The following is a 27,358-nucleotide window of genomic DNA, read 5'->3' as shown; positions in this document are numbered from 1 at the left end:
GAAATGTTATTCAGTTTCATTTTATATACACTGCAGTTTCATTTCACTATAACTACAGTATCATTTTGATATAACTGCAGTGTCAGTTTAGATATACTATAGTGTCAGTTGGTGTTTAATACACCAGACAAGCGGACTCCGTTAACTCTAACGGCGGGCCGTTTCTTTACTTAAAGAAACGGCGCCGTTTTTGACCGCGGTGCACATGCACCGCGGTCTATAATATAACGACTGATAGTCTTAGGTAGTAGCTGGCTCTGAATTTTCCGGTTATGATCACAAGACTGGATTGACCTGTGCACAGTATCGACAATATTACATATTGCTTTTCTCGATCCCACAACTTCTCATATAAGGGAGTAACTTGGTGTCATTATACCACAAGTTATGATTACTTAAAAAGACACAAATTGATATATATCTTAAATATGTTAGGTCATGTTAAATTTGGCAGCGTAACATTTTCTAAGTCTCAACCAACCTTAGCTAGCTTTCACATGCACCAAATCAAAGAACCGACCAGTAGCCTAATATCTGGCCGTTTGCCCTGATATGATGGATGCTAATGTGAATATGTGATAATAATTAAAAGTTACGGCCAAGTATTTTGTTGTCTGATGACATTAGTGTTATCATTTTACATGGAAGATCACAAGTTTAAGTATCATGTCAATTAAAGATGTTGGCATATTATAGATATATAATTAAATTATAGTCATCAACAGGCTAGCTATTCCATTCAAAAGAGGTACTTATAATTCATCGAAAAAGATTAATTACTGTGCCAGACGGTGAAAATCCTGAGTACACCTAAAATTATAGTCATCAAACAATTATTATTCTACTTTTGTCAACTAAATAGACCAGTATTCAAATGACACTATTCTCATTATTCATATATAAATGGTATTTAAGTTTTCAACACAAAAATTAAATATTTGTATTTTGTAATAATTATAATTTTTAATTAAAAAGCCAGCATAAACCCAATTTCCTAAGTTGGCAAAAATTACTACATTATAACATAATTTTATTATATTTTTCAAAATAAGCATAATATATATATATATATATATATATATATATATATATATATATATATATATATATATATATATATATATATATATATATATATATATATCAAAATTTCTACTGGTATCCGATATGATCCATAGTTCCCAATTACAATTTGAAAAAGGTTTGGATCGAGGAACACAAAAAGACAAATCCAAAAATTAATAATTAGTATGAATTAGGGGTGTGCAAACTTTGGATAATTTTCGGTAAACTGACCGAACTGATAAAGTTCGGTTAATCGTTTTCGAACCGAACTTTTTTTGGTTCGGTTAATGGTTAAAAGAATTTTAAAACTTCGGTTAACGGTTAATTCGGTTCGAAAGGTCGGTTAACCAAAGTTTTTAATATATATAAATAATAATATAAATATATATACTAATTTAAAGTTATGGATGTTTGGAGTTTATAATTAATGTTTTTGTATATTTTGTTATGAATTTATTATGATATGTATTTTATTTTAATTGAATTTATTATTTTAGGTGTTATTTTTAAAATTTTAAATTTTAATTTTAAAAAGTTCGGTTAATCGGTTAACCGACCGATTAACCGAAACAAATTTCGGTTCGGTGAATTCGGTAGAGCAAACTTCGGTTCGGTTAACGGTTAACGGTGAGCAATGACCTGTGGTCGCCTGTCACTTTTTTGCTTGAAATTTTTGTTGGAGTGTAGCGGATCTAATGACCTGTGATATTATGTCATTTACTGGTTTTTGGGTTTCATTACATCAAAATAAATTGTTGATGGTATAACTGCACCTTTAAAAAGTTGAAGGGGCTAATTGACTTATTAGCTAAAGTTCGAGGGTCTATTTGACCATTTTTCCCAAAAGAAAATAACAATAACTAGGGGTGTGCAAACTTCGGTGAAAATTCGATTAATCGACCAAACAGAAAAATTTCGATTTAACCGTTCTTTAACCGAAAAACTTCGATTTAGTTAATGGTTAAAGAATTTGTAAAATTTTGGTTAACGGTTAATTTGATTCGAAACTATTGGTTAACTAAAATAATCGAACGGTTAACCAAAATTTTAAATATATATATGAGATAGGTTGTTGTTTCAAACGCGTAATCCCAGTATTTAACTGGAACCGAACCTTGGGCTAGTAGAGTCAGACCGGTTTCGACAATGTGTTTATCCCGGCGCTCTACACGCCCGTTTTGCTCATGTGTATAGGCACAGGACTGCCTATGCACAATACCATGTGAAAGGAAAATTGCGTGCAGACGGCGGTATTCGCCCCCGAGGTTAGATTGAATAACTTTTATAGAACACGAAAATTGGCGTTCTACCATCACACGAAAAGCATCAAAACATTTATATATGTCTGATTTTAACCGTAATGGGTAAAACCAGCAACAACGGGAGTGATCATCGACAAATAAAAGAAAATAACGAAAACCCCCGGCAGAAACAACGGGTGTCGGGCCCCAAATATCGGTATACACTAAATCGAGTACATTATTGCTAGAATCATAAACTCTATCTAATGGGAAACGGGATGATTTCCCAAGCTGACACGACGAACACATTTGGGACGAACTCAATTTTTGTGAGGTGACCGACAACTGCGTAGAACACGCTCTTGGACTCGTGCGTGAGGGTGACCAAGCCAACGGTGCCAAACATCCGCCGACGCCCGAGCCGTAACAAACGCAATATGTGACCGAGACAATGACAGCTTGTATAAACCCCACGTGCTAGGACCTTTAAGGAGCACCATTTTGGTTTTGCAATCCTTCACAAGAAAGTAATTATGGTGAAATTCAAAGAATACATCGTTATCGGCAGTGAATCGATTAACAGATAATAATGGAAGTGAAAGATTAGGAACATGTAAAATATCAGATAAACGAAGAGATCTAGACGCGGAATACAGTGATGCATGACCAATACCAGAAATCCCCAAACCTGAACCGTTGCCTACGCGCAACACGTCGCCACCAACGTAAGGCTCGGAATGTGCCATCATGGTCGAGTCCAGCGTGGCGTGAGACGAAGCCCCGGTGTCCGGGAACCACGCATCTGCCGAGATTGTCACCTCATCACCGGTGACTGCCGAGTGAACATGTGGCGGTGGGAGACCGGAGTAGCGCTACCGGCAGTACAGAGCCGTGTGACCGTGCGCCCGGCAGACCTGACAACGTGAACCACCGCCTCTACGTCTTCTGTCGTTACCACAGCCTCCACGACCACGACCCTGCGAGTAGTTCGACTGCCGGTTGCCACCACTGCATTCATGGCTCTGCCGGTAGCCTCTGCCCGCCATCATCACTGTATGTCGACCGCCGGACACAAAATGATTCGAGGAGGAGAGGTTGTTTGTGGTGGCCGGCGGTGGTGCAGCGGCGGCGGTGACCGTCCGCTCACTGTAGTTGGTGGACATGGTTGGTAGAGAGAGAGTGAGAGAAACCTGGGCTTGCTCTGATACCAAATTGAAGCATGTGCTCCATCTCAACTAAAAGCCTAAGCTGATGGTTGGATTGCACATTAATGGCTATATGCTCAACACGCCCCCTCACGTGTGCGGTGGGTTCCAAGCAACACGTGGATCGTAGTCGCTTATGGGTGGCGCTGAGATTCGAACCCATGACCTTTGGTCTGGCTCTGATACCAGATTAGAGAATAATTTGCGTTGATTGAATGAATCGATCGTTACACAGAGATACAATAGACTTAGATGACTAGCCTAACTATCCCTATACATTAGCTAGCAGTTACTGACTAAATCAAAGTCTAACTAAACTAATATAATGTTACACTTTAATAATAATAACATAACATGTTAACACTATTCACAAATATTCCGAAGATGATGGTTATGTCACTAACTAAAGAGGGTCTAGGCTAACTTGCAGGATGCTTGAAGAGGCTAGAGGGTATTGAGCGTGGCAATCGTTGTTTTGGCTATGCATATAACTTTTTGTATTCATTAAACAAGCTTTAGATATTGGAACAAGTTTTATCTTACTACAATGTAACTAAAGTTTTTTTAGATGATTAGACTCTCTCTTTGCAAAGCACTTTTAGTAATAAAAGCTCCATTTCTCCTGTTATTTGAAAAGAGTAATGGGTATCAATTCTAGAAAGAAAATAGTAATAAAATCTCCATGCACTTTTAGAATTTTTTTTTCTTCAGTGAATTAGAATGACAATTCACTTATTTTAGGTTACGAAGTGTTAGATAAATAAAATCTGTCAAAGATGATATGCTATGTATATACATCTAGATTCCTATGGTTTTAGTAATCTGTCTTGAAACTGTCCTAACAATTGGTTTCATTACATTTTGTAAAAACCTAATTTACAGTTTTATTTATTTGAACAGTTTTTTTGACAAGTATAATTCTCTAATCTGTTATTTATTTAGAATTTCATGCCTTGTTTTTTTTTTTTTTTTTTTTTTTTTTTTTCAGTGTCATGAATGTATGACATTAACATAGATTAGGCAAATAGTGAAACTTTACATGGATTATGTGCACAAGGCTAATACTACATCATAAATTATCTCTATTTACAGTTAGTTTGTGTTATGTTTCCCCTTTTATGTTTTAGCTGTTTATCGCTCAGATCTGGTTAATTTTGCACGGTTTATAGTTAGTTTATGTTCTCAGTTAGTTTAGGGTTTAGGATTAATCTAACATGCATATGTATAGTTGTTTGGTTTTCTTGATCATAAAACATTGAAAATACAGTTATCTTTGCATTTTTCAGCATTATTCTTTATGTTAGAATGTCTATGTTTATAGATCATGTAGCACAACAATGCAATCCTGATTCCACAAATCCCTCTCTGCCTCTCCTTCTGCCCTCCTCCTCCTCAGTTTCAACAACTGTGTCAAAGAAACATAACTGGTGGAAGGAAAAATATGGGATCACCAAGGAGATAATCGAGGGACACCTTGATAAACATTTGTGTGATGCTGCCAAAATCCTTAAGGGTGAGCTTGTTATATGTTTTATTGCATTCGTACACACATATATATATTTATATATCCCGCCATTGTGCTTGCAGTTAGCAACACAACATTGAGTCGAGCCTATCGGGACTTTGGCATCCTTAAATGGCCACGTCACAGCAGGAAAAGATCCGATGATTCACAAGCTGCAAAACAAGATACACAAGCTGCTCCGAGTAAGAAGCGTAAGAGAGGTGTTGCAGATCTGCAAAGACTGTCAAGGTGAGATATGGAGAATTGAAAGTAGTGTTTGCACTCCCGCCCTCCTGGACTATTCAGGGTTTGCAGCAAGAACTTGAGTCGATTTTTCATATACCCGCCCACATATCGCATTGAGTATGAAGATGTCGTTGGTGATTGGATATATATACCGCGTGATTCGGATTTGAGTTTTTGTATGGGTGTATCAAGGGAAGGGAGTGAAATTCAGATGAGGGTCATCTTACAATCTTTACAAGCAGATCAAGCTCTGCCAATTGTTCCATCTACTGACATAGGTAGCGTAAATGTATGCCATGTCAAGAGAACAGCGAATCGCGTGGCTCACGAATTAGCTCGGGCAATCGGTTCTTCATCTGTCTCTGAAACGTGGGAATTCATCCCACCAGCTTGTATTTCTGGTCTGCTAAGTTGTTAATGAAAATGTTTGCGTTTGTTTCAAAAAAAAAAAAACTAATCTTTATATAATAATAATAATAATAATAATAATAATAATAATAATAATAATAATAATGAAATTAATATATGTTTATATAATTAAATATACATATGTGTATATTTATATATTTCACTTTTTTAATATTTAAGTTTTGATATACATTCATAGATATAAATAAAAAACACACATAATATATATATATATATATATATATATATATATATATATATATATATATATATATATATATATATTGATAGTATAAATTCCACATAAGGCGGTCAAGATACTAAAGAAGATCAAGTCAAAGCAAATAAAGACTTTTATTGATCAAGGGAGGACCTAATACAATCTAAAATGGCTATTCCGAGGGCCGACTGACTGCGGTCGGGCTGCTCTGTAAATAGCCTATTGATCGTCTCAAAAGTCCCCCACACTATAGCCGCCGCGGGTATTTATAGCCACTAGGCCGGACACAATTTCGGCCGGCCAGCATGTAACCCACGTAGCACCCACGTGTCTTCACCCAGCGAGCTCTGCCTGTCATCGTGTAACGTTGCCACGTGCTTCTTCTCGAATCTCTCGTTCAAGGGCCATCAACCGGGTGTTGTAGACATCGGTCGGGAGATATACCGGTCGAGTCCGACCGGCTTCCTTCAGGAATGTCCGACCTGTAAACCTGCACAAATAACAAGAAAAGACGTGGCATGCCGGTCGGGATATATCCTACCATATATATATATATATATATATATATATATATATATATATATATATATATATATATATATATATATATATATATATATATATTGAAAGGATCAGGTGCATTTGTTGCTTCCCGTGCAGATGTGCGGTGGATTAATGTGCGTGAGATTTGTACACAATGTGCGTGAGTGTTGTGCTTAATGTGCCTGAGATTTGTACTTAATGTGCGTGAATGTGTAAAATGCAGATGTCAACTTCTTCCCCATCCCCAGTAGTCATTTGCCCCCTCCCTGATGATGATGATGCGGAGACAGGCTATGGTGGTTAAGAATTATGGGAATAACACAACAGAAATCCACACTTAGCTACTGTGTAAATTTTACTGTGCATGCGTCATTTGTATAAACATTCAACTGCACTGAAGGTAGTTGATAATCCAGAATCCATGGCCAAATTGAAGGAAGAAGTAACAAGAAGATTGGGCGTTAATATGCGTGAGTTTCTGTTCTGCTTCCTTATGAGCTCGTAATTCTGAAATACTCACGCATATTAAGCACAAATCTCACGCACATTAAACACAATACTCAGGCACATTAAGTACAAAACTCATGCATATTAACATGACGCACATTAAGTACAAATCTCAGGCACATTAAGTATAAACCTCACGCACATTAATCCACCGCACATCCGCACGGGAAGCAACAAATGCACCTGATCCCTTCCATATATATATATATATATATATATATATATATATATATATATATATATATATATATATATATATATATATATATATATATATATATATATATATATATATATATATATATATATATATATATATATATATTATTGAGGGCATTATTGTAAATTGATCCATATAACCTAAAATATAACCCTGAACCAAACAAGGTAATATTATATTACACCATCCAAACCAAACACACAAGGTAATCTTACATTCCCAAAATCTCACATTACCTTCCAGGAGGTAATCCTATTACCTGGGGTAATCCAAGATTTCGTGAACCAAACGCCCCTAAGTTCAATTTTTTTTTACTTTCACATTAATATTCTTAGATTTCTTAAGTTTCCTTAATGAAGAAAACTGGTCCAGCAGACATCTTTTCACATTTTCAGACTCTTCAGTAGATTTAATCTTGTTATTCTGCTGAGTTGTTGTGACTGGACTATCTACTTCATCACCTTAGCTTGGGAGCCTTGTGTCAGAATAGTATATTGATAGAAAAAATGTGTAATGACTTGTCCAGTATTAGAGTGTACTCAAATTATCGACAATTTAACAGTAGACCTTTTTTTTCTATTTGCATTTTTTTTTTTTTGTTATTTGGTGTTGAATGTTCTCTTAAATATGGTATGATACTTGGAAAGTTACACCATTTTAGTGTGTCAGAATGAAATGTTTAGTATAAAGTAAATAGAAATGTTTAATGATAGTGCAAATCTATTTTCCATTAAGTTTTTTTTTTTTTTTTCTGCCTTGATTTTAATTCTATCTTGATTCTTTGATAATGTAGCCTAAACAGTCATGATAATTTTAGTCTTGTCATGTCTCAAACTGTACTATAATGGTATCAACTCTTGTTTAGTTCTTTCTGGTATCACAATGTACTATAGTGTTAGCTTTTGTCAGGTTAATTTGCATATTCTACCATGTTACACTTCAAATTTTTTAAGAAATGTAGAAGTTCTTATTGCTCCATTTTGCGTTTACTTTAATTTTCTGTCCTTGGTTATAATTCAAAAGATTCTTTGATGTACTTTCCAAAAATGTCATTCTATTTTTAAGTTTTGGTCAAGTCTTAGAATGTACTATAATCTTAGTAATTGATCTTTAGTTTTTGTTTTGGTTTAATATAATTTTTTTTTTTTAATTGTTGTGTGCAGTTTTAATTGCAAATTACTACATGTTGGACTAACTTATGTTTTATTATAAGAGAAATGCTGTGAGGTATTCAACATACCATCAAACAATTTGAAAGTTTTGGAGAAGAACGCTAATATAACAGAAATTTTCTTTTTATTTATGTGATTATAATGTTTTTACCTACTAATAACTAACATGTTTTTTAAGGTTAAGTCAAATTGATGGTGTTGAATAAAAATAAATCACACAACCCGTTTTTTACCCAACGCGGCTTTATACCCAAAGTTTCAACCCGCTGTATCTTGCCTTATTCTGTTATTACTCAGTTACTCCTACCGTCTTCTGTAGCTGTATTATACGGATCACTGTTTCTCTTCACCTTTCGGTTTGATATTTTCTTCGTCGAGTCTCGCTACGCTCTACACTAAATTCAACAATGAGTTCCGGTAAATCGCCCAAATTACCTTATCTTTTTTATCTGAATTTTTCTTCTTAGAATTTGATATGTAATAATTGAATATATAAATCCGCCTGTAATGCTTCTCTGGTTTATGCTACAGATGCGGATATGGAGGATTACGGTTTTGAGTACTCCGACGAGGAGCCTGAAGAGCAGGACGTCGATATTGAGAATCAATATTACAACTCCAAAGGTTTTTTTCTTAAGTTTATGCTTTTAGTTTTCTTAGCTTCAATATTCTGAAAACTGAAAAGTGTGAAGTTTGCTGTTAGGCTTTCAATTTCTCTCTGGTTATTCTTGTTTGGTGTTATTACGTGAAAGTTCCGCACCTGGACAAGTAGTGAAGTAGGCAACAAGTTATTTTAGCCGTCAGAGTGATTTTTTTTACGCTCAGGAGCATCGAATTATGTGAAGAAGAAGAGAGAAGGAGAGAGAGTAAGCATGCATTGTCAATTGGCAGTGCAGGCTTCCTCTGCTGCCAAGGAGTGATGGTCTGGTGATCATGTTTAGTGTAGAGGAATGTGGTCTGAGGGACACACAAGAAGGCAAGGCAGGTTTAGATAGATCATAAGGGGCTTTGTTGAAATTTGTACTTGCAAGGTTTTGTGCATGTCTTTCATGTTCTTTTTTCTTCTTTGAGTCATATTAATCAGTACTTAGCTTCTATAGTTATACTTGAAGCAAAAATATTACTCCGTATAACCTCATCAAAATCTGATTAATCTGTGAACAGTACCAATGGAAAAGAAATTGCAGAAGAGAAAATGTATGTTGGACTTGTGTTGTTCCTTGCTAGTGTTTTGACTGCAAACTAATAATTGATACATTAACCTTGCTATATCTGAAACCTTTTAAAAAAAACATATTCTTTATATTTGTATGTTCAACCTTTTTTCCTGAACCTTCTTTTCTCTTTTCCAAATTTAGTATTCCTTAAATTACTATTTTTGTCTGTGTTTTATTCATAGGCCTGGTTGAATCGGATCCAGAAGCAGCACTTGAGGGTTTTGCTGAAGTAGTTAGGATGGAACCTGAGAAAGCTGATTGGTGAGTACTGCAAACTTCTTAAGTTGTTTTTGGACTGGTTGCAACCTATTGGAGTAGTTGTTTTATAGGAGATGAATGAGTATAGTTAGAAGGCAATTGGGTCTTTGACTTGGGGGCTCGTTCTCTATGCTTTTTGAGGAAACCAAAATACTGCAGCATGTTTTGGGGTTTTCCGCCTTTATTTATTTACTCCTTTTTTCCTTGCTGTTTCCAGGACAGAGGGTTGGATTGCTTGAGAGATTAAGGAAAACATATATGTGAACATCTTTTATGGGATCTATTCTGCAGGAGGCTAATTCTCGTAGTATTATGAATAGGCTTTACCTCGAATTCATTTTCTATGTCATCCCTTAAAGATTGCTTGTATTGATGATGGAGTTTGCACCAGTTAAGTTAGTCCTTAAGTAATATGCTTTTTGTGTTTCTATAACATTTCGAAATAGGCTTGTAAGTCATGTAGCTTGAATGCTAATTGGGGTCCCTGATGCATTATGGGGACATGCTTACTGTTGAATTTGGAAGATGAAATGGCCTGGCGGGTGGAGAATAATACCACCCGCCAGTTAGGCGGAAGCAATATAAAGAATCAAGACTAGGAAATGAATATAAAACTGAAATTATATTGGTATATTCTCTCTGTTTCTAATACAGAAACACAGTACATATATACACAAAGACATAACTGTAAATAACTACCCAAGTAACTACCCATAACTGACACCTATTCATGAACATACACAATCCTATAGATAAACCTAACTATTTAGTTTTCAACACTCCCCCTCAAGCTGGAACATCTAGAAGTTCCAAGCTTGGATTAAAACATACACTCTACATTACAAATGAAGATTAAAAGCAGCTAGAGAATAACAGTGCTGGATGGCTTTGGAGGAACAATGCTATAAACAACCCTTGGGAATGAAGGCACCAGGGACGAAGCTTGTCACAAACTGACACGAACACCCTCACAGCAACATAAGTACTCTAGGATTTGCCAACAACAATCTTCATCACGAACGACAGAGCAAACCAATCTGAGCAGCAAATGGGAGGTAGTAGAGCCCACATGATTGTTGTATGAATACCGAGAAAACCACATGATTGTTGTTTATACCTCTTATAGGATAAGTGAATAACAAAAGAAGCTTCCGGAAATAAACAAGGTGCCAAACATGAAAACCCTAGGGACTAAGTATGGTATACCGAATATAAAGAAACAAATACGGTTATACCAAAAACACCCCGGAAAAAGGTTTGGCAACAAACCCAAAAAGCCTTCAAACTTTCACCAAAAGGTCCAAGGGCAAAACAACAATCTGGAATTTTCACCGGAGAATACATCACAAGGAAAAATACACCACAGCCAAATCTACGCAGATGGGGTTACGGGGTACGGACAGAGGTTTCTGGAGAATTTCGTCGGAAAATCACGCCGGAGGTGGGCTCACGCGCCAGCGCGTGAGGGAAGGTCGCCGGCGCGATTCCGAGAGTGACTGTGGTTGTAGATTTTGAAGCAAACCACCATAGATACGTTGGAATTCAAGAGGCAGTCTCAGGGCTACTGTTTATGCCGGAAAATATAAGGAAAATGCCCTAGGAAAGTGGCTCTGATACCATGTTGAATTTGGAAGATGAAATGGCCTGGCGGGTGGAGAATAATACCACCCGCCAGTTAGGCGGAAGCAATATAAAGAATCAAGACTAGGAAATGAATATAAAACTGAAATTATATTGGTATATTCTCTCTGTTTCTAATACAGAAACACAGTACATATATACACAAAGACATAACTGTAAATAACTACCCAAGTAACTACCCATAACTGACACCTATTCATGAACATACACAATCCTATAGATAAACCTAACTATTTAGTTTTCAACACTTACCAACAGAGGTCACAGAAGTAAAGAGGCGGCAACCGGAGAAAGCTTTAGTATTTTGATCTATTAAAATTTATTGACATTAGTTGTTTGAACATAGAAGTCCCACACTCCCACTAAGGATTCATAGTTTTTCCTGCTAGAAGTTTTCATCTCATCACTTCACCGACATTCTTCTCCATTGTTTTCAGGGGATTTAAAGCCTTAAAACAAACTGTTAAGCTGTACTATAAGCTGGGGAAATACAAAGAAATGATGGATGCTTACAGAGAAATGCTGACTTATATTAAATCAGCGGTAACACGTAATTACAGTGAAAAGTGTATAAACAATATTATGGATTTTGTTTCTGGATCAGCTAGTCAGAACTTCAGCCTCCTCCAAGAGTTCTACCAAACAACACTGAAGGCTCTTGAAGAATCAAAGAATGAGGTCAGACTATAGGTAGATCTTAGATGGAAGCAAATGTCCTAAAAAAAAATTATCATTCACTTGTTTGTCTTGCAGAGGTTGTGGTTCAAGACAAATCTAAAGCTTTGCAAAATTTGGTTTGACATGGGTGAATATGGGAGGATGAGCAAGGTGCTTGTTTTCAGGTTACATCAAGATATTATACTGCTCTTAATATGGATAGTGAATATAACGAATCTTTCTTATTAGATTTTGAAAGAGCTCCATAAGTCTTGTCAAAAAGAAGATGGCTCTGATGATCAGAAGAAAGGAACACACTTATTGGAGGTATATGCAATTGAGATCCAAATGTACACCGAAACTAAGAACAACAAGAAACTGAAGGTACATAATTATATCTCTTTTAGTTCCTCAATTTGATAGAATAATTTATTTTAGCACTCCATTTTCCTAATTTCTTTGAGTGGATATTGATGCATCTTCTCTTTCTTCTTATCCGTCTTTTCCACTCCCTGCTTTCTGCACTCCTTTTGTTGATATTGTGGTTTTCTAGAGATTCCATGGTTACACTGTTTTGTTTTACACTGCTTCATAGTAGAGTAAGTGAATCGCGATAAGAGATTTTGAGGTAATGGAGAATGAATGGTGTGATTAAGGGAAATAAAGAGTGTACCATGCTTATGCAATCTGAGTTGTCATTTCAAAATGCTTCTGAGAATTCTGGCATTGCTTTTGTTTTTACTTTATAGTTTCTATGCAAATAATAGTTGTTTATGAATTAATATGAAATTTATGTCATCTAAGTTCATAAATCATAATTAATTACACTCAGGAAGTAACAATATTTGTACTTGTTTGCTGGGTAGTATTGACATAGATGACATGACAATAGAGCATAAGGGACTAGCAGCTTCTATTTGTCAGTTTTTTTTTTTTTTTAATTTCTGCCAGGTAGGGTGCAAAATTGATATTGGAATATATATATATATATATATATATATATATATATATATATATATATATATATATATAGAGAGAGAGAGAGAGAGAGAGAGAGAGAGAGAGATTTGTAATACATCTTTGTCTAAGTGCTTAAGTCTCAATGTGACATAATGGTTTTCTCAAACTTCAATATTAGAAGCTGTTGACCTCTTCACCTTGGTTGCTCAAGGTTCACTTGGGTTTGGATACAAGTGCAGCTCTGTCCACAACAATTAGAATAAATAACTATTAGGCCAAGTATTCCTGGAACCATCTATTAACAGTTTTGTACTCCTAAGCCATTTCTTCGTGAATTGCCTTGTTTCATGCCTTCTTGTGCAATTTGTGTTTTACATATGGTCATGCAACCTAAGTGTTGATAGTGTAATTATATGATGATTTTATGAGTTGTGTATCACTTGTATGCCAACTCATTAACACATGACTTGGGTCGGGTTGGATTTGAAGTACCTCCGATGTAGCAGAAATTTGTATTCTGTGGGGGTAGCTCATTCTTAATTTCTGTGTGTACTCTTCTGATTTTTCTGAATGCCCAAATTGCTATTTTTGAGATTCAAGCAAACATGATTTTTTTATTTTTTTTTTATTCCAGGAATTATACCAGAAAGCACTGTCTATAAAGTCAGCAATTCCTCACCCACGAATTATGGGAATCATTCGCGAATGTGGAGGTAAAATGCATATGGCTGAGCGACAATGGGCAGATGCAGCTACGGACTTCTTTGAAGCTTTTAAAAACTATGATGAAGCTGGAAACCAGCGGCGTATCCAATGTCTAAAGTATGTATTATACTTCAGTCTTGTTTGCTTGAGTAGGCATATTTTGTGTGTATGGCATCTCTATGTTTGTGTGCTTCTTTTAGCATCTTCTCTCTTCAATTTAAAACAATAGTATACAGTGAATGTAATCTATGCTCATTATAAGAAAGAAGGTATATCATAGGTCTGCACTCTTGGAGACTTGGACAAATGAAACACTATTCCCTTCAGTCCAGAGCATCTCCATTTCAACTTTTCTCCCACTTTACCATCATCTTCTGGTTGTTAGGAATTTTGAATGGAATTCTGCTGGAAGGCTAAAAATCATTGCGCTTGTAGATGATGACCTGAGGAAGAATTTCAATGATAAAATAGCAAAGTTGTAGGATGAAAATAGTGGTACAAGTGATGATCAGTACATGCATTGAACCACTCCCCATGCTTCTCAAGACTTGTTGAATGCCTACCATTTGTTATTACTACCCATGACAGTTGAGTTAAAAGCATCTCAGGCAAGTTCTGGACATGGCACATCATGCCATGTTTGTAACACGAAAGCTTTCAATTATGACCACATTTACCTTTTGTTTCTATAATGAACTTGATGAGATTACTTGTACCAACTTAATTACTTTCTGATCAGTACCTTCCTAAAATGGCCATGTCCAAATCTACCTGTCTTTTGGTCAACTCTTCCTGTGGGGGCTTTTCCGTTATTTTTTTGGGTTGGATTTTCCCACTTTTCCTTCCATTTGTTATATGAGGTGCAAAGTAATATCCAGACTCCCAGCTGATGGGAAATCTCTGTTTGCCAGTTTTCCTTCCATTTGTTACATGAGGTGCAAAGTAATATCCAGACTCCCAGCTGATGGGAAATCTCTGTTTGCAATAACTGGCAGTTTTATTTCAGTCCAAGTCTTGCAGAGATTATAGTGCATCTTCAGATGTTTTTGGACTTTTAAATACTTTCGCTTTCATCTAAACTCTTTATTAAGGTCATTTCTCACAAATTGGAATAGATATCATAATTGTTAAATTGTAATTTTCCACATTTGCATCACAAGTATAGCTTTATGTTCTCTGACAATAACGTGATTACATGTTGGCTTGTGCAATTTTGGGGTTTTACCAATGCTCTTTCATCTATACAATACAAATACTTGGGTTTGATTTGAAATTTAGCTTGTTGGGCAATAAAATATATTCAAGCTATCTCTAAGAATAACTATTTTACTTCCTCAAATTCGGCAGATACTTAGTATTGGCTAATATGCTGATGGAGTCTGAGGTCAACCCTTTTGATGGCCAAGAAGCAAAACCGTATGTATTTAACAAATTTAATTTGAGCTATTTTTTATTTTCTCAAAGTCCACTTATCAGTGAGTATGTCTATGCTTGTCCACTTTATTGTGTGTTTATTAATGTGACCAAACTCTTCTGCGTTGTGCTTTTTAGATATAAAAATGATCCTGAGATATTGGCAATGACAAACTTGATAGCAGCATATCAACGAAATGAGATCCTGGAGTTTGAAAAAATTCTGAAGGTATTTCTATTTCACTATCTATAGTTTACATGTCTTCTCAATCTTATGATTTAAACTGATTTTGTAAATTTCTTCAGAGTAATAGAAGGACAATAATGGATGATCCTTTTATACGAAATTACATTGAAGATCTTATGAGGAATGTGAGGACTCAAGTATTGCTCAAACTGATCAAGCCTTACACAAGAATTCGGATCCCTTTCATATCCAAGGTGATTAGATAGAGATCAGTGTCCTCTTTTACAGTGAAGAGCTGCAAGGACATTCCATATTTGTTTTCCTATTTATCTATTCATTATTACAGTATTATTTTAAATACCACCATTCTTCTGATTTTTGTTGGTTTTTGCCTTTTTTTGCTATTCCCTTCTGGTGGGTGGATACCCAACAGGGAGATAGGTTGGCTTACACCGTATGTTGATATACAGGAACTTAATGTACCTGAGAAAGATGTGGAGGAGCTGTTGGTCTCGCTAATATTGGATAATCGTATACAAGGGCACATTGATCAGGTGAACCGGCTCCTAGAACGTGGTGACAGGTATGTAGACTTTTGAAGTGTAGTACCTGTCTATTCCAATGACTTGTTTTTCCACACTATATTTCACATTTGTAATGTTTTGCATGCAGGTCAAAGGGGATGAAGAAATACACTGCCGTGGATAAGTGGAACACACAGCTTAGGTCCCTCTATCAGACCGTTAGTAACCGAGTGTGTTAGTTTTTGAGATTTTTTGTGAGTATATCCTATCTGAAAATGTCACTCCTGGAAAAAACAATAGATTACAAACATTATGTTTACTTTTGCACCGAAGATGTTCATGGGTAGTGGAGAAGTGTCCATTTACAGAGATGTTGGCTCAAATCTAGTTTAAATGTTTTTGACAAATTTGCTTACCAAACAACTTAAAAAGTTAGAAGGTACTTCATCATTAGCTGTGTAAATTACCAAACTACTGGGGCAGGGCTGAGTTTTTGGTGTTCCCTTCCATGTGATCAGAGTACACGTAGCAAAGATAGAGTGATGGCTTCTGGAGGTGGGATTTTGACATTTTGTCAAGCTGTTTCTAACTCGAATATTATATGGTTGATTGTATGTCTACAGCTTGGCTTTATCTTTAAAAAGGATGAAGTGTGTGCCCTGATTCTACAAAGATGACTAGATTTCTATCTGCCTCTTCAACGGTCAAGTTAAGCTGGCCCAGACTTGTATAGTTGTATTTGCTCTTATCTCGAATAGTTGTTACTTTCAACAATAGCTCGTTGACCAATCCAAAGTAAAAATAGCTTTACTTCACTGGTCATCGTAGGTAAGTAAAACACATTTGTGATTTACTTGCTCAGAGTTCTAAGGGCATCCATATCAATGATTTTTGAGAGGTTTTTGAAGATGCTAAATTTATGTGGAAAAGAGAGAAGAAAAAGAGATTTTGTAGGAGAAGTTTGGTTTTTGCTGAAAAAATAAGACCCACTAGAAAAGCAAATAATCTCCTTGGTGTGCGTGAGGCGTGCCTAGCTGGGTGTGTGCACTCCACGCGCCCACTAGGCTCATTAATCTGTATATATTTTTTTATTATTTTTTTTTGCTTTTTAGATTTTGTTTTTCCTTTTCTTTTTATTTTGTTTTTTATCTTTCCTCTTATCTTCTCTTTTTCAGTCACGCGTACAAAAAAACTCATTAAAAATTAAACTATTAGAGATCCTCTAACGTAGAATAGATGAGGATTCTTAAGTTTTTTTTTTTTTTTTTTTTAATTGGTGGTCTATATTTTGCTCCTTTTTTTTTTCACCTCAAGGCTGAAGGCAACCAAGAATTGAGGAGTATTTTTTTTTTTTTGGGATTGGCAATTTGAGTGGTTGGAAGTGGAAATTAGGTGGCGATAGAAGCAGCATGAGGTGACGTGATGGGGGCCCAATCTGCAGTCTCTTTCCGCTTTTAGTACAAATGTTGAATGTTGAATTTGGCAGGCAAGAACGGACAATCACATGGACCCCTTGCCATGTACCACCAATCCTTAATTGGATAAACACCACTATCAATCATTGTCGTCTCTCACTCATTCTTGTAATTTACAGGGCGTTTCACAGTTGTTATAGGGTCTACCTTGCAATGTCTATTCTTAGTATTAGAATTGTGAACTTTTAGAATATAAATAGTATTTTGAAATTTTGGAATTTATGGATACAATAATACATAGTCATCACAAATTGTAAATTTTTAAAAGGTAAGTTTTATATCCTTGAACACAGGTCCACAAAATAATTTGCCGGCGTTTGATTGGCAAAATAAGGTATGAATTAAAATTACATTACTTGATAGAAGGAATAGAATTATTAGAAATGAGAAGAAAAGAAGTTATATAAAAATTAAAATGTCATTATATAATAATAATAATAATAATAATAATAATAATAATAGGAATTTAGTCATTTTCATGTTTTTTCTTTTTTCAACTGTTGCTGAATTAAAATTCCCTCAAACCAAGCAATGTAATATCACTAGTCAAAGAATTACCTTACGGAAAAAACAAAACAAAACAAAAACAATTACAATGTACCAAATTGGCTGTTATTCTGTTAACGGCCCGTTTGGTTTGCTGGAAAATATTTGAAAGGAAATGGAATTCAAATTCTATGGAAAACAAATTACCATGAAAATAGATTCGATTGTTTGGTTAGTGGAAAAGAAATTACTGGGGATATGAATTCCATTGTTTGGTTGGGTTTGGAATGGTAAGGAATTATGAATATAAAGACCAATATGCCCTTAACAATAATTTATACATGTGTAGTTAATAAATTTTAATGGGGGCAAAATAGTCTAATATTACTATATTTTCTTCCCAACTCATTTGAAAAACAAAATAGCAATATTTAGGTAGGATTTTCTTTTCCTTCACCTTTGGGAAGTCAAATTCCCATGGAAAAGATTTTCCATCCAACCAAACAAAGTAAAAACTACATTTTCCTACATTTCATGAAAAATCTTTTCCATAGAATTTGATTTCCATCCAATCAAACACCCCCTACGTTCATCTTCCTCGTCAATGTCGACTTATCTTAAATTCTTCAAAATTGTCATTAACTGCCTTTTAGTTTATTAATTAATCTAAAATATGTGGGAAGAGCGTATTAATCACTCGTTATTTCGCCTAACTCACTCCATTCTATATCGTTAATATATTATTTATAATTAATACGGAGTAATTAATATTAGTTTAATATTAAGATAACATGTCATATAGTTATGTAGTATGAATATTTGAAACTAAAAATTTTGTATATAAAACTGAAAATTTTATGTAGTATAATTTTGTTTTTTTTTTTTTTTAACTAGTATAATTTTGTTAATTTAAAATAATATTTGAATATGGATTCATCCCAACTTTTAGAATACTATAGATCATTTTGTTGATTATATTCAATTGAAGTTTTCTTAAATTTAATCTATAACAGATAGATATTATCCTACCGTCATGGGTTCGAGACGGTATTGACTCGTTAGATTTCAGTAGATTGAGAAGATATATATGAACAGTTACTACATGTAACAGGGTCATACTAAAAAAAAAAGTCTATAATAAGTAATTATAATTAATTTATTAATTAAAGATACATTATTAATATTAACTTCTAAAAGGCTGAACCCCAACCTTAAGGGTCCCCCACACTCCGACCCGACAGAGCATTTGGGAGGATTATTAATAGAGTTAATACCCAAAATGGTCCCTCGACTATGCCATAATTACCAATTTGGTCCTCAACTATCATTCTTACCCAATTAAGTCCTCAACTATGTAACTTTTACTCAATTAAGTCCTCAACTATACAATTCTTACCCAATTTAGTCCTCAACTATACAATTCTTACCCAATTTAGTCCTCTGTATTAATTTGACTGTTTGCTGACTGTCAAAAGTCGGGATAAAATTATAATTTTACAAGATTTCTCCTTTCTCTCCATTTAGCAGCGCCAAACCATGCAGCAATACACTCCGATTAGATTTCGATCGTCAAAAAATCGTTGGAAATCAAATTCATGGGCTATCCGATGCATAACCACTACTTCGATACTGACAGGTTTAGAACTCAACCGGAGCTTATTGCTACATGATTTGGCGCTGCTAAATGAGGAGGAAGGAGAAAACTTGTAAAATTACAATTTTATTTTCACTTTTGACAGTCAACAAACAGTCAAATTGACAAAGGACTAAATTGGGTAAAAATTGTATAGTTGAGGACTTAATTGGGTAAGAATGATAGTCGATGACCAAATTGGTAATTACGACATAGTCGAGGGACTATTTTGGGTATTAACTCTTATTAATATTAACTTGAATACACAAGGTGAGTACTCATCTCGTAATAGGTCGAGATAGATGTTGACCTTGTTTGGTAAATGGTTGTTAGCTATTAGCTGAATGAGTTAATTAGAGAGTATAACTAGTTGATAACATTAGCTGATTGTAAAAATGTGTTTGGTAAATTAGTTGTTAGATGATAGTTGTTTGGTATAAATTTTTTTTCTCAAAAAAATTCATTGAAAAAGTTGTTTTGAGCAGCTTTTTGAATTTTAACATTTTGAAATTACAAAAAAAAAAAAAAACACTAATTAATCAAACACTTATATTAATTTGTTAACCAAGTCAAACAATTAATAATAGTCAAATAAGCTAAAATTGATTGATAGACTAACTTTTTTTTTGAACTTCCAGGACTATGTGGTCTAATGGTACCCGGGTTGAACTTCCATTTGGAAGATTATGAGATCGAGCCTCAGTGGAGGCGTTACTGGTTCTTTGTGTTTCAGTAGGTTGAGAATAGAGCTAGTAACTTTCAAAAAAAGATTGATAGACTAACTATTTTACCAAATAGAGCAAAAGTTCCATTCAAAATTCAGTGAGTCAAAAATTATTATAGTCGATATTACACGTCTCACTGTCATCGATCTCTAATTACAATTTACTGTTGGCTTGAGTTAAGATGCAATGTATAACAAAGATGGATAGATGCACTTGATCCAGTTTGTTAAATGGTAACTTTATATATTTTCAACAACTCACGCACACTAAGTGATTGTACATTCGTGTACAACACAGGAACGAAGTCAAAAATTTTATTGAGGGACCGCGAAAAAGTAGAGACAAATTCAGAAATTTTTTCCATTAAAGGCGAAACATTAAAACAAAAGATAATTTAAAAAAAAAAAATACCTAAGAAATATAATTGTAAATATTGTTGAATATGGACAAAAAAAAAAAAAACACATCGAAACTTTATAAAAATATTCATAACAATATATGAAACATAATTAATTTGATAAAATAATTTGAATAGAAAACATATTATAAATTACATATCTCATTATTAATATAAGAGAATGTTATATACGAGTGTGTTAAATATTAAAAAAAATTGTAAAACTATGTTGATGCCAAAAGATTCAAACCCCTAACCTTTATTATAGCCAAATATATGCTCTACCAACTAATCTAACTCATTTATTATTGACATTTAACAGTTTTTGTATACTAATAATACTAAAACTTGTACTATATATACATACAAAAGCAGTGTTGCGAAAATTGCACCTAGGCGCTAGGCCATTAACCTTCTAAATATCTTAAGCAGTCCCAGACGCCTAGTAATTTTTTCAACACTATACAAAAGTTATATATGAGGTGGGAGGGACAGCTCCCCTGCCCCTTTAGCTCCGTCCGTGGTACCACATGGTAGGTAAGAATGTAAGATAATTAAATATATGTTTTGGAACGTCTAGAAACTTGTACACATTATTATTAACCACATAGTATTCATGTTCAAGGTTTTTAACATGTGTTATCGCTCCGCATAGTATGTACATCAGGGGCCATTTGTACCATCAAACGATTGTGATTTATAACAACTACTTATTTTTAATTCAACTTAATTATATAAAATATTATTAAACCAATCTATATTTTATACATATCATATTATTTTATTGAGTTGTTCATTATTTCACTTATACTAAAGGCTTATTAGTGAGAAAATTTATATGTTATGCCTTATTACAATTATACTCAATTATACATAATAATTATATACAGACCTTTAAATTTTATCAACAAAACATTTCATCTATCTCTTTAAAAATTTTATCAAACTTTACGGTATTGAAATTTATTTTAGATGTTTTAAATTAAAAAAAAATAGTTTTTAAAAGTCAATGATTAAGAGTGAAAATTTTTAAAATTGAAAATCATTAATGAAAAATGACTTTAATAGGTTCTTGCTTAAAACTATGCTTGGCATGGGTCCTTTTTGTAATTTAAAAAGCCTTCTCCGGAATTACTAGAAAGAAGAAGGATGTTAGCGCAATTATCCATATAAATACACACTGTACCCAATAAGCCAAAAAGGACAGAAATCCAGACCACGTGCCAACATTAGAATATAGCAGAGATTATCTATTATTTTCATTATTTAATAAAATTATAAAATATTAGTAATTTTTTAACTTTCAAATTGACTACCCGTGATTATTCGACTTTCAAATTGTTATCATCTCTGGTCTAAGTTAACCATCCATGATTCCTTACAAGAGGATCATGACTAGTTAAATTTTGAAAGTTGAAGGATCATGAGTGATTAATTAGAACTACAAATGTTAACAATTTGAAATTCAAAAAATTACGGGTAATTAATTTAAAAATTTAGAATTAAACGTGATAAATCGGAGACCTCATATGACACTAACTCTTTTTAAAAATTGACAGTTGATTTATTAGTTTTAATGTTTTTTTTTTCCTGGTTAGTAAGTATATACACAATTAAAACAACATTAGACTTAACTGACAATAAAAAAATATATATATAATATAATCTTGATAGGAACTGTTGATTTTTTTTTTTTTGGGTTAATTTGTATTGATTTTTTTTTTTTTTGAAAACAATTTGTATTGATATTTTTAATTGCAACAGTATTTGAAATTGACTCATTTATTTGTTTATAAGAATATTGTGAGGATTATCATATAAATTGCGAAATATAATATTCCAAATAATAATAATAATAATATAATATATAGACTCAATAATGGAGCATGCAAAATGATTGAGATGCGGGGAAGATTCGACGAACTAAAATAATTCAATAAGATATTCAACCTCTTCATAAAGTATATAAATTTCAATTCGATGGTGATATATGTTTTTTCTTTCATTCATAAAGTTTCCGGTCAAGAGAGTAATTAAATTATTTAATTAAACCCTTTCGAGGATTAAAATGGTAATTTCTTTATCTTTAAAATTTCGTCAATTTGATTTTCGAAAGGTTTAATCGATGAAATTTTAATAAATTCGATAATTAAATTAGTTAAAATTGAAAATTAAGAACTACATTGACAATTGAAAAATAATTGAGGGACCACAATAGTGATTTCCTCTTTAAAACTTATTGTATCTTATTATAATTGAACTTTTAAGTAACTTTAAACTTTCACTTATGGAGTAGTTGGGTCACTCTAATTGCAGCTAGGGGTGGACAATCGGTTAACCGAACAGTTTTAACCAAAGTTTTTAAAGGTTTAACCGTTAACTGAACCAAACTTTGTATTACCGAATTAATCGAACCAAAATTTTTTTCGGTTAACCGATTAACTGAAGTTTTTTAAGCTAATTTTTTTTTTTTTTTTGTTAAGAAGATTAAACTAAAGTTTTAAATCTTTAAAATAATACCTATAATAAAAAATCCATAAGAAAATATACCAACACAATAGCATAACAATACTACAAACATAAAAGCACAAACTACAAAGTCCAAACATCCATATATATTTAATTATTTATATATATTTAAAATTTTGATTAACCGTTTAGTTAATTCAGTTAACCGATAGTTCCGAACCGAAATTTTTCAATCCTTTAATCATTAACCAAATAGAAGTTTTTTGATTAAAGAATAATTAACCAAAATTCTTCAATTCAGTCGATTAACCGAATTTGAACCGAAATTTGCATACTCCTAATTGCATCTCCAAGTTAAAGAAACCTTTACCTTTCAAATGAAAGTTGTGAATCACTTCAATTCAATGAATTTTGCCTCGTGGTACTATATGTTGAATTTGCTTGGAGCATCCCAAAAAAAAAAAAAAAAAAAAAAAAAAAAAAAAAAAAAGAGAAGATGTCTTAGTGAGCAGTTCTATATAGAGTAGAACAAAGTTGTTGATTTTTTTGCCGACTTTATCATGTTAAACGATATAAAATAACTAAATAAGTTTTAACGGATAAATGTGGAAGCTATAGGATCGACATACCCCTACTAAAGTTGATATTTTCATTGGAGTTAATTTCGAATTTAATCATGTGACTAAATTTGTTATACTATTTAATATGAGTTTATCCTATTAACTTCTCATCTCAATTTTTCAATTCAAATGGTTATACTTTGATAATTATTTTTTCATTCACTCATTATCAACTTTGAACATACAATATATCGATTTTTTTTTATCTAATTTAAGAGAGCCCATATCCACATCGACCCAACCTAAATTGAAAGTGAAACTCACAAATATTTTGTACCACAAAATTACCACTCAAAATGTCAATTTTGTTAATATTTTTAACAACAACAACAACAACAATAATAATAATAATAATATAATAATACTAATAATAATAATAATAATAATAATTATTATTATTATTAAAAAATAACACTTTTGGCCCCTAAATTGTTTCACTTTTAGAAATCTAGGTCTTATAAATTAATTTAAAAAATTTAGCCACTCAATTGTTCAAAATATTACACTTTTAGCCCCTATATATTGTTATATAATTGTCAAACTCTATTAATATATGTGGTTATTTTTATTATTTAGAACTAATATTCATTATTCACTATTACAAATAATTTTTCACAGAGAGTGAAACTTTAACCATGAATGTTGATTTTAAATGATAAAATTAACCTCATAGAAAAGAGTCTGCTAATGAAATTTGATAAGGCTCAAGTGCCATTCCGCACCATGAACCAATAGCGATTTGCCATGCCGCACTATGACCTTTCATAACTGTCAATTTGATGAACAAACTAAATTTTTTTTGTCTTCTAGCATTTTTTACAGGTTTCCAGGTAAACCTAATGACATGAGCCGGTAATATTGACATGTAAGAATTTTTAATTATTTAAAAAAAAAAAAAAAAAAAACGACACCACCGTAGCCTTCGCCTCAGCTCTCTCATCCTTTTTGCTCTCTTTCTCTCTCGTTGTCCGGCGTCCCTTTCCGGCGAAGCAAGTAGCCAGCGACAATGGCCAGCTCCCCTCCCTTCTCGTGCTTCTCTCTTTATCCTCGCCCCCTCTTCCCCGTTAATGGTAGCACGGCGCCAGCAGCAAGGCAGATCCGATGACTCCTTCCTGTGAACAGATCCGACGATAGCAGTGAACGGCGGTGGTTGGCAGCGTCTAGAAGCAGCGACGGGATGAGCTCCGCCCTTTTCCCCTCTCCTCTCATCTGAACTGATTGTCTCCAGAAATTCTCTGTGTGTCTCTCGTCACAAGGAGTTCATTGGCAGCAAAACCAAAGCCAGTGGTATCGTGGATTCTGTTGTGCTCATCATTGGTCCAGTTGTTGATTTAGCCATGGATTTTAATCTGATTATAAAATCTTGTTGCCTAAGGACTCTGGGAATTCTTTGGGGGTTGGAAGTATACTGAACTGTTACTGTAGGAATTAGGATAATAGTTAATTGGAGTTGGTGGGAGTGATGATAGAGGCTGTGATTGAGGAGGCATGCTGGGATGTGATCTGGGACCAGGTGATCCATCAAGACTACTAACTTTTCAGCTTGTTGTTGAGGAAATTGTGGAGGAATATTCTTTCCCATATTTCCCAACTGTGGAGGCATCTGTGGGTTTATTCCAGAAGCAAAACGGAAACCCAAGTCGAAGCTTTTAACTCACAAAAGAAAAGAAGTGGTGTATTGGTGAGGAAGGGAGTTGAAACGCACTGGAAAGTATCATGTCAAAAGTGGAGAGATAAAAGCTTTACATGTAACTATGTAAGCCTGAGATGTGTTGCATTTGCTTACAAAGCAATAGCTACTGAATGTGGAATATTGAAGGAAGGAGACAATATAGATGGTCCAGTAGTCAATGGAACGAAGTTCAGAAATTACTACAAGAAGAACAAATGACAAAGTATTACTGGTTCTACACTTTCGTCATCTGCCAAGTTTTCAATGAGTTTAACGCAAGAAAGTTTCCGTCGGAGTATGGCCGTAGAAAGGCATGCATTATGTACAGAATCACCCCGACACTCCACACGTCCACCTTCTCACTATACTCTCTCCCATCAACACCTCCGGTGCCACATAGTAGGGCATCCCCGCCACCCCACTCATCGCCACATTCTCCTCGTACCCTCCGAACCACTCCGTCGATCCAAAATCGGCGAGGTTCAGGCTCCCGTGAGAGTCGAACGTAACAAGACGTTATCAGGTTTTATGTGGAGGTTGGAAAGGTTGAGAAAGTAAAAAATGGCTGCCATGTCATATTTTTAATATATATTTAAACAAGTCAATAAAAAACCATTCCACATCAGCAACTTACAACCGGAAACTTAAAAGCAACCTGTAAAAAATGCTAGGCGACAAAAAAATTTTGGTTTATGCATCGAATCGGCAGTTATGAAAGATCAGGGTGCGGCATGACATATCGCAATTGGTTCATGGTGCGATTTGGCACTTTAGCCATTTGATAATTATATAACAACATGGACTAAAAGTGTAAAATAATGAACAATTAAAGAATTAAATCTGTTCAAATCAATTAGCATGGACCAAAATTTTAAAAGTGAATTAATTCAGGGGGCCAGCAAAAGTGCTATTTTCTATTATTATTATTATTATTATTATTATTATTATTATTGTTGTTGTTGTTGTTGTTGTAACTCCAATAATAAACACACCTGCCTAAGGACTGAATCACTAATCTAATCATATCATTATAAGATGCTTATATAATTTAATTGGATAATGCATATTAGGTAATCCTAGGTAATCCTTACTACTTGTATTGATTTTGAACTCAATTATATTAAACTTGGGCATCAACCAAAATTTTTGTGTGTGTGTTTTTTTTTAATGTTTGATTGCATGGAATTGGAGAATTCTTTACTGAATCACTACTCTAATCATATCATTGTAAAATGCTTATATAATTTAATTGGATAATGCATATTAGGTAATTAGTCCTTCTTGTATTGATTTTGAACTCAATTATATTAAACTTGGGCATCAACCAAAATTTGTGTTCTTTTTTAATGTTTGATTGCATGGAATTGAAGAATTCTTGACCGAATCACTACTCTAATCATATCATTATAAAATGCTTATATAATTTAATTGGATGATGCATATTAGGTAATCCTTACTTCTTGTGTATTGATTTTGAACTCAATTATATTAAATTTATCTAATCTAACTCCAGATCTCAACAACGTTGAAAATTTTTTTCTCTCTAGTTTCTCTCTAGGGTTTTTGCGATTCCTACTAGGGTTTTCCTAGGTTTTCAACACCGATTGGTTCCTTTTGTCCGGACGATGGCCGGTGGTGATAACATGGATGTCGAAGGGCTGGGAAGGGAGAGGGAGATGGATGCGGATGATGAACGGATGAATGGGGAGTTGCCGGACGGTGCGGGTTTGCGTCGGTCGAATGAGGGGAGGCGGTTGGCGAAAGGAAATTTAGAAGGGAGGGCGGTTGGAATGGGCGAAGGAAATTTGGATGCTATGCGAAGAGAGGATGGGCTAGGGAGTGGCAGTGGCATGTGGCATGGAGGGGAAAGCTTAGCTGGAAAGGTGGGCAGATTTGGGGGGATTAAGGAGGGTAGTTTAGATGGGAGGGGTGTGGGCAGATTTGGGGGGATTAAGGAGGGCAATTTAGATGGGAGGGGTGTTGGCAGT

General features: G+C 34.2%; 1 protein-coding gene and 1 long non-coding RNA gene across 3 annotated transcripts; both read left to right on the top strand.

The window, feature by feature from the left end:
• Nucleotides 1–1,337: 1,337 nt before the first annotated feature.
• Nucleotides 1,338–18,139, top strand: LOC109192992. Its single transcript, XR_002056183.1, has 3 exons — nucleotides 1,338–1,348; nucleotides 3,525–3,527; nucleotides 18,027–18,139. It is a non-coding gene; the product is annotated as an uncharacterized LOC109192992 (long non-coding RNA).
• LOC109192989 (COP9 signalosome complex subunit 2) lies at nucleotides 8,587–16,346 on the top strand. Of its 2 annotated transcripts, XM_019343731.1 has the most exons (13): nucleotides 8,587–8,748; nucleotides 8,863–8,955; nucleotides 9,731–9,809; nucleotides 10,024–10,213; nucleotides 11,885–12,125; nucleotides 12,201–12,275; nucleotides 12,354–12,488; nucleotides 13,699–13,886; nucleotides 15,117–15,185; nucleotides 15,321–15,411; nucleotides 15,489–15,623; nucleotides 15,840–15,952; nucleotides 16,042–16,346. In XM_019343731.1, exons 4-13 carry the CDS (start codon nucleotides 10,179–10,181, stop codon nucleotides 16,130–16,132), a joined length of 1,173 nt encoding a protein of 390 aa, XP_019199276.1. In that variant the 5' UTR covers nucleotides 8,587–8,748; nucleotides 8,863–8,955; nucleotides 9,731–9,809; nucleotides 10,024–10,178; the 3' UTR covers nucleotides 16,133–16,346. The 2 variants fall into 2 exon arrangements, with proteins under 2 accessions (XP_019199276.1, XP_019199275.1); XM_019343730.1 differs by lacking the exon at nucleotides 10,024–10,213.
• Nucleotides 18,140–27,358: the final 9,219 nt, after the last annotated feature.

The sequence above is a fragment of the Ipomoea nil genome, unplaced genomic scaffold, assembly GCF_001879475.1.
Source record: "Ipomoea nil cultivar Tokyo-kokei standard unplaced genomic scaffold, Asagao_1.1 scaffold1834, whole genome shotgun sequence".
NCBI lineage: Eukaryota > Viridiplantae > Streptophyta > Magnoliopsida > Solanales > Convolvulaceae > Ipomoea > Ipomoea nil.
Note: the sequence above shows the minus strand (reverse complement) of the source record. Positions and strands in the feature narration are given on the sequence as shown.

Bases quoted from the DNA above. Each gene is read 5' to 3' on its own strand.
- LOC109192989 (XM_019343730.1), top strand. The intron at 9,810-11,884 runs GTGAGTACTGCA...CATTGTTTTCAG, and splicing joins GAACCTGAGAAAGCTGATTG to GGGATTTAAAGCCTTAAAAC. The intron at 13,887-15,116 runs GTATGTATTATA...CAAATTCGGCAG, and splicing joins CGGCGTATCCAATGTCTAAA to ATACTTAGTATTGGCTAATA.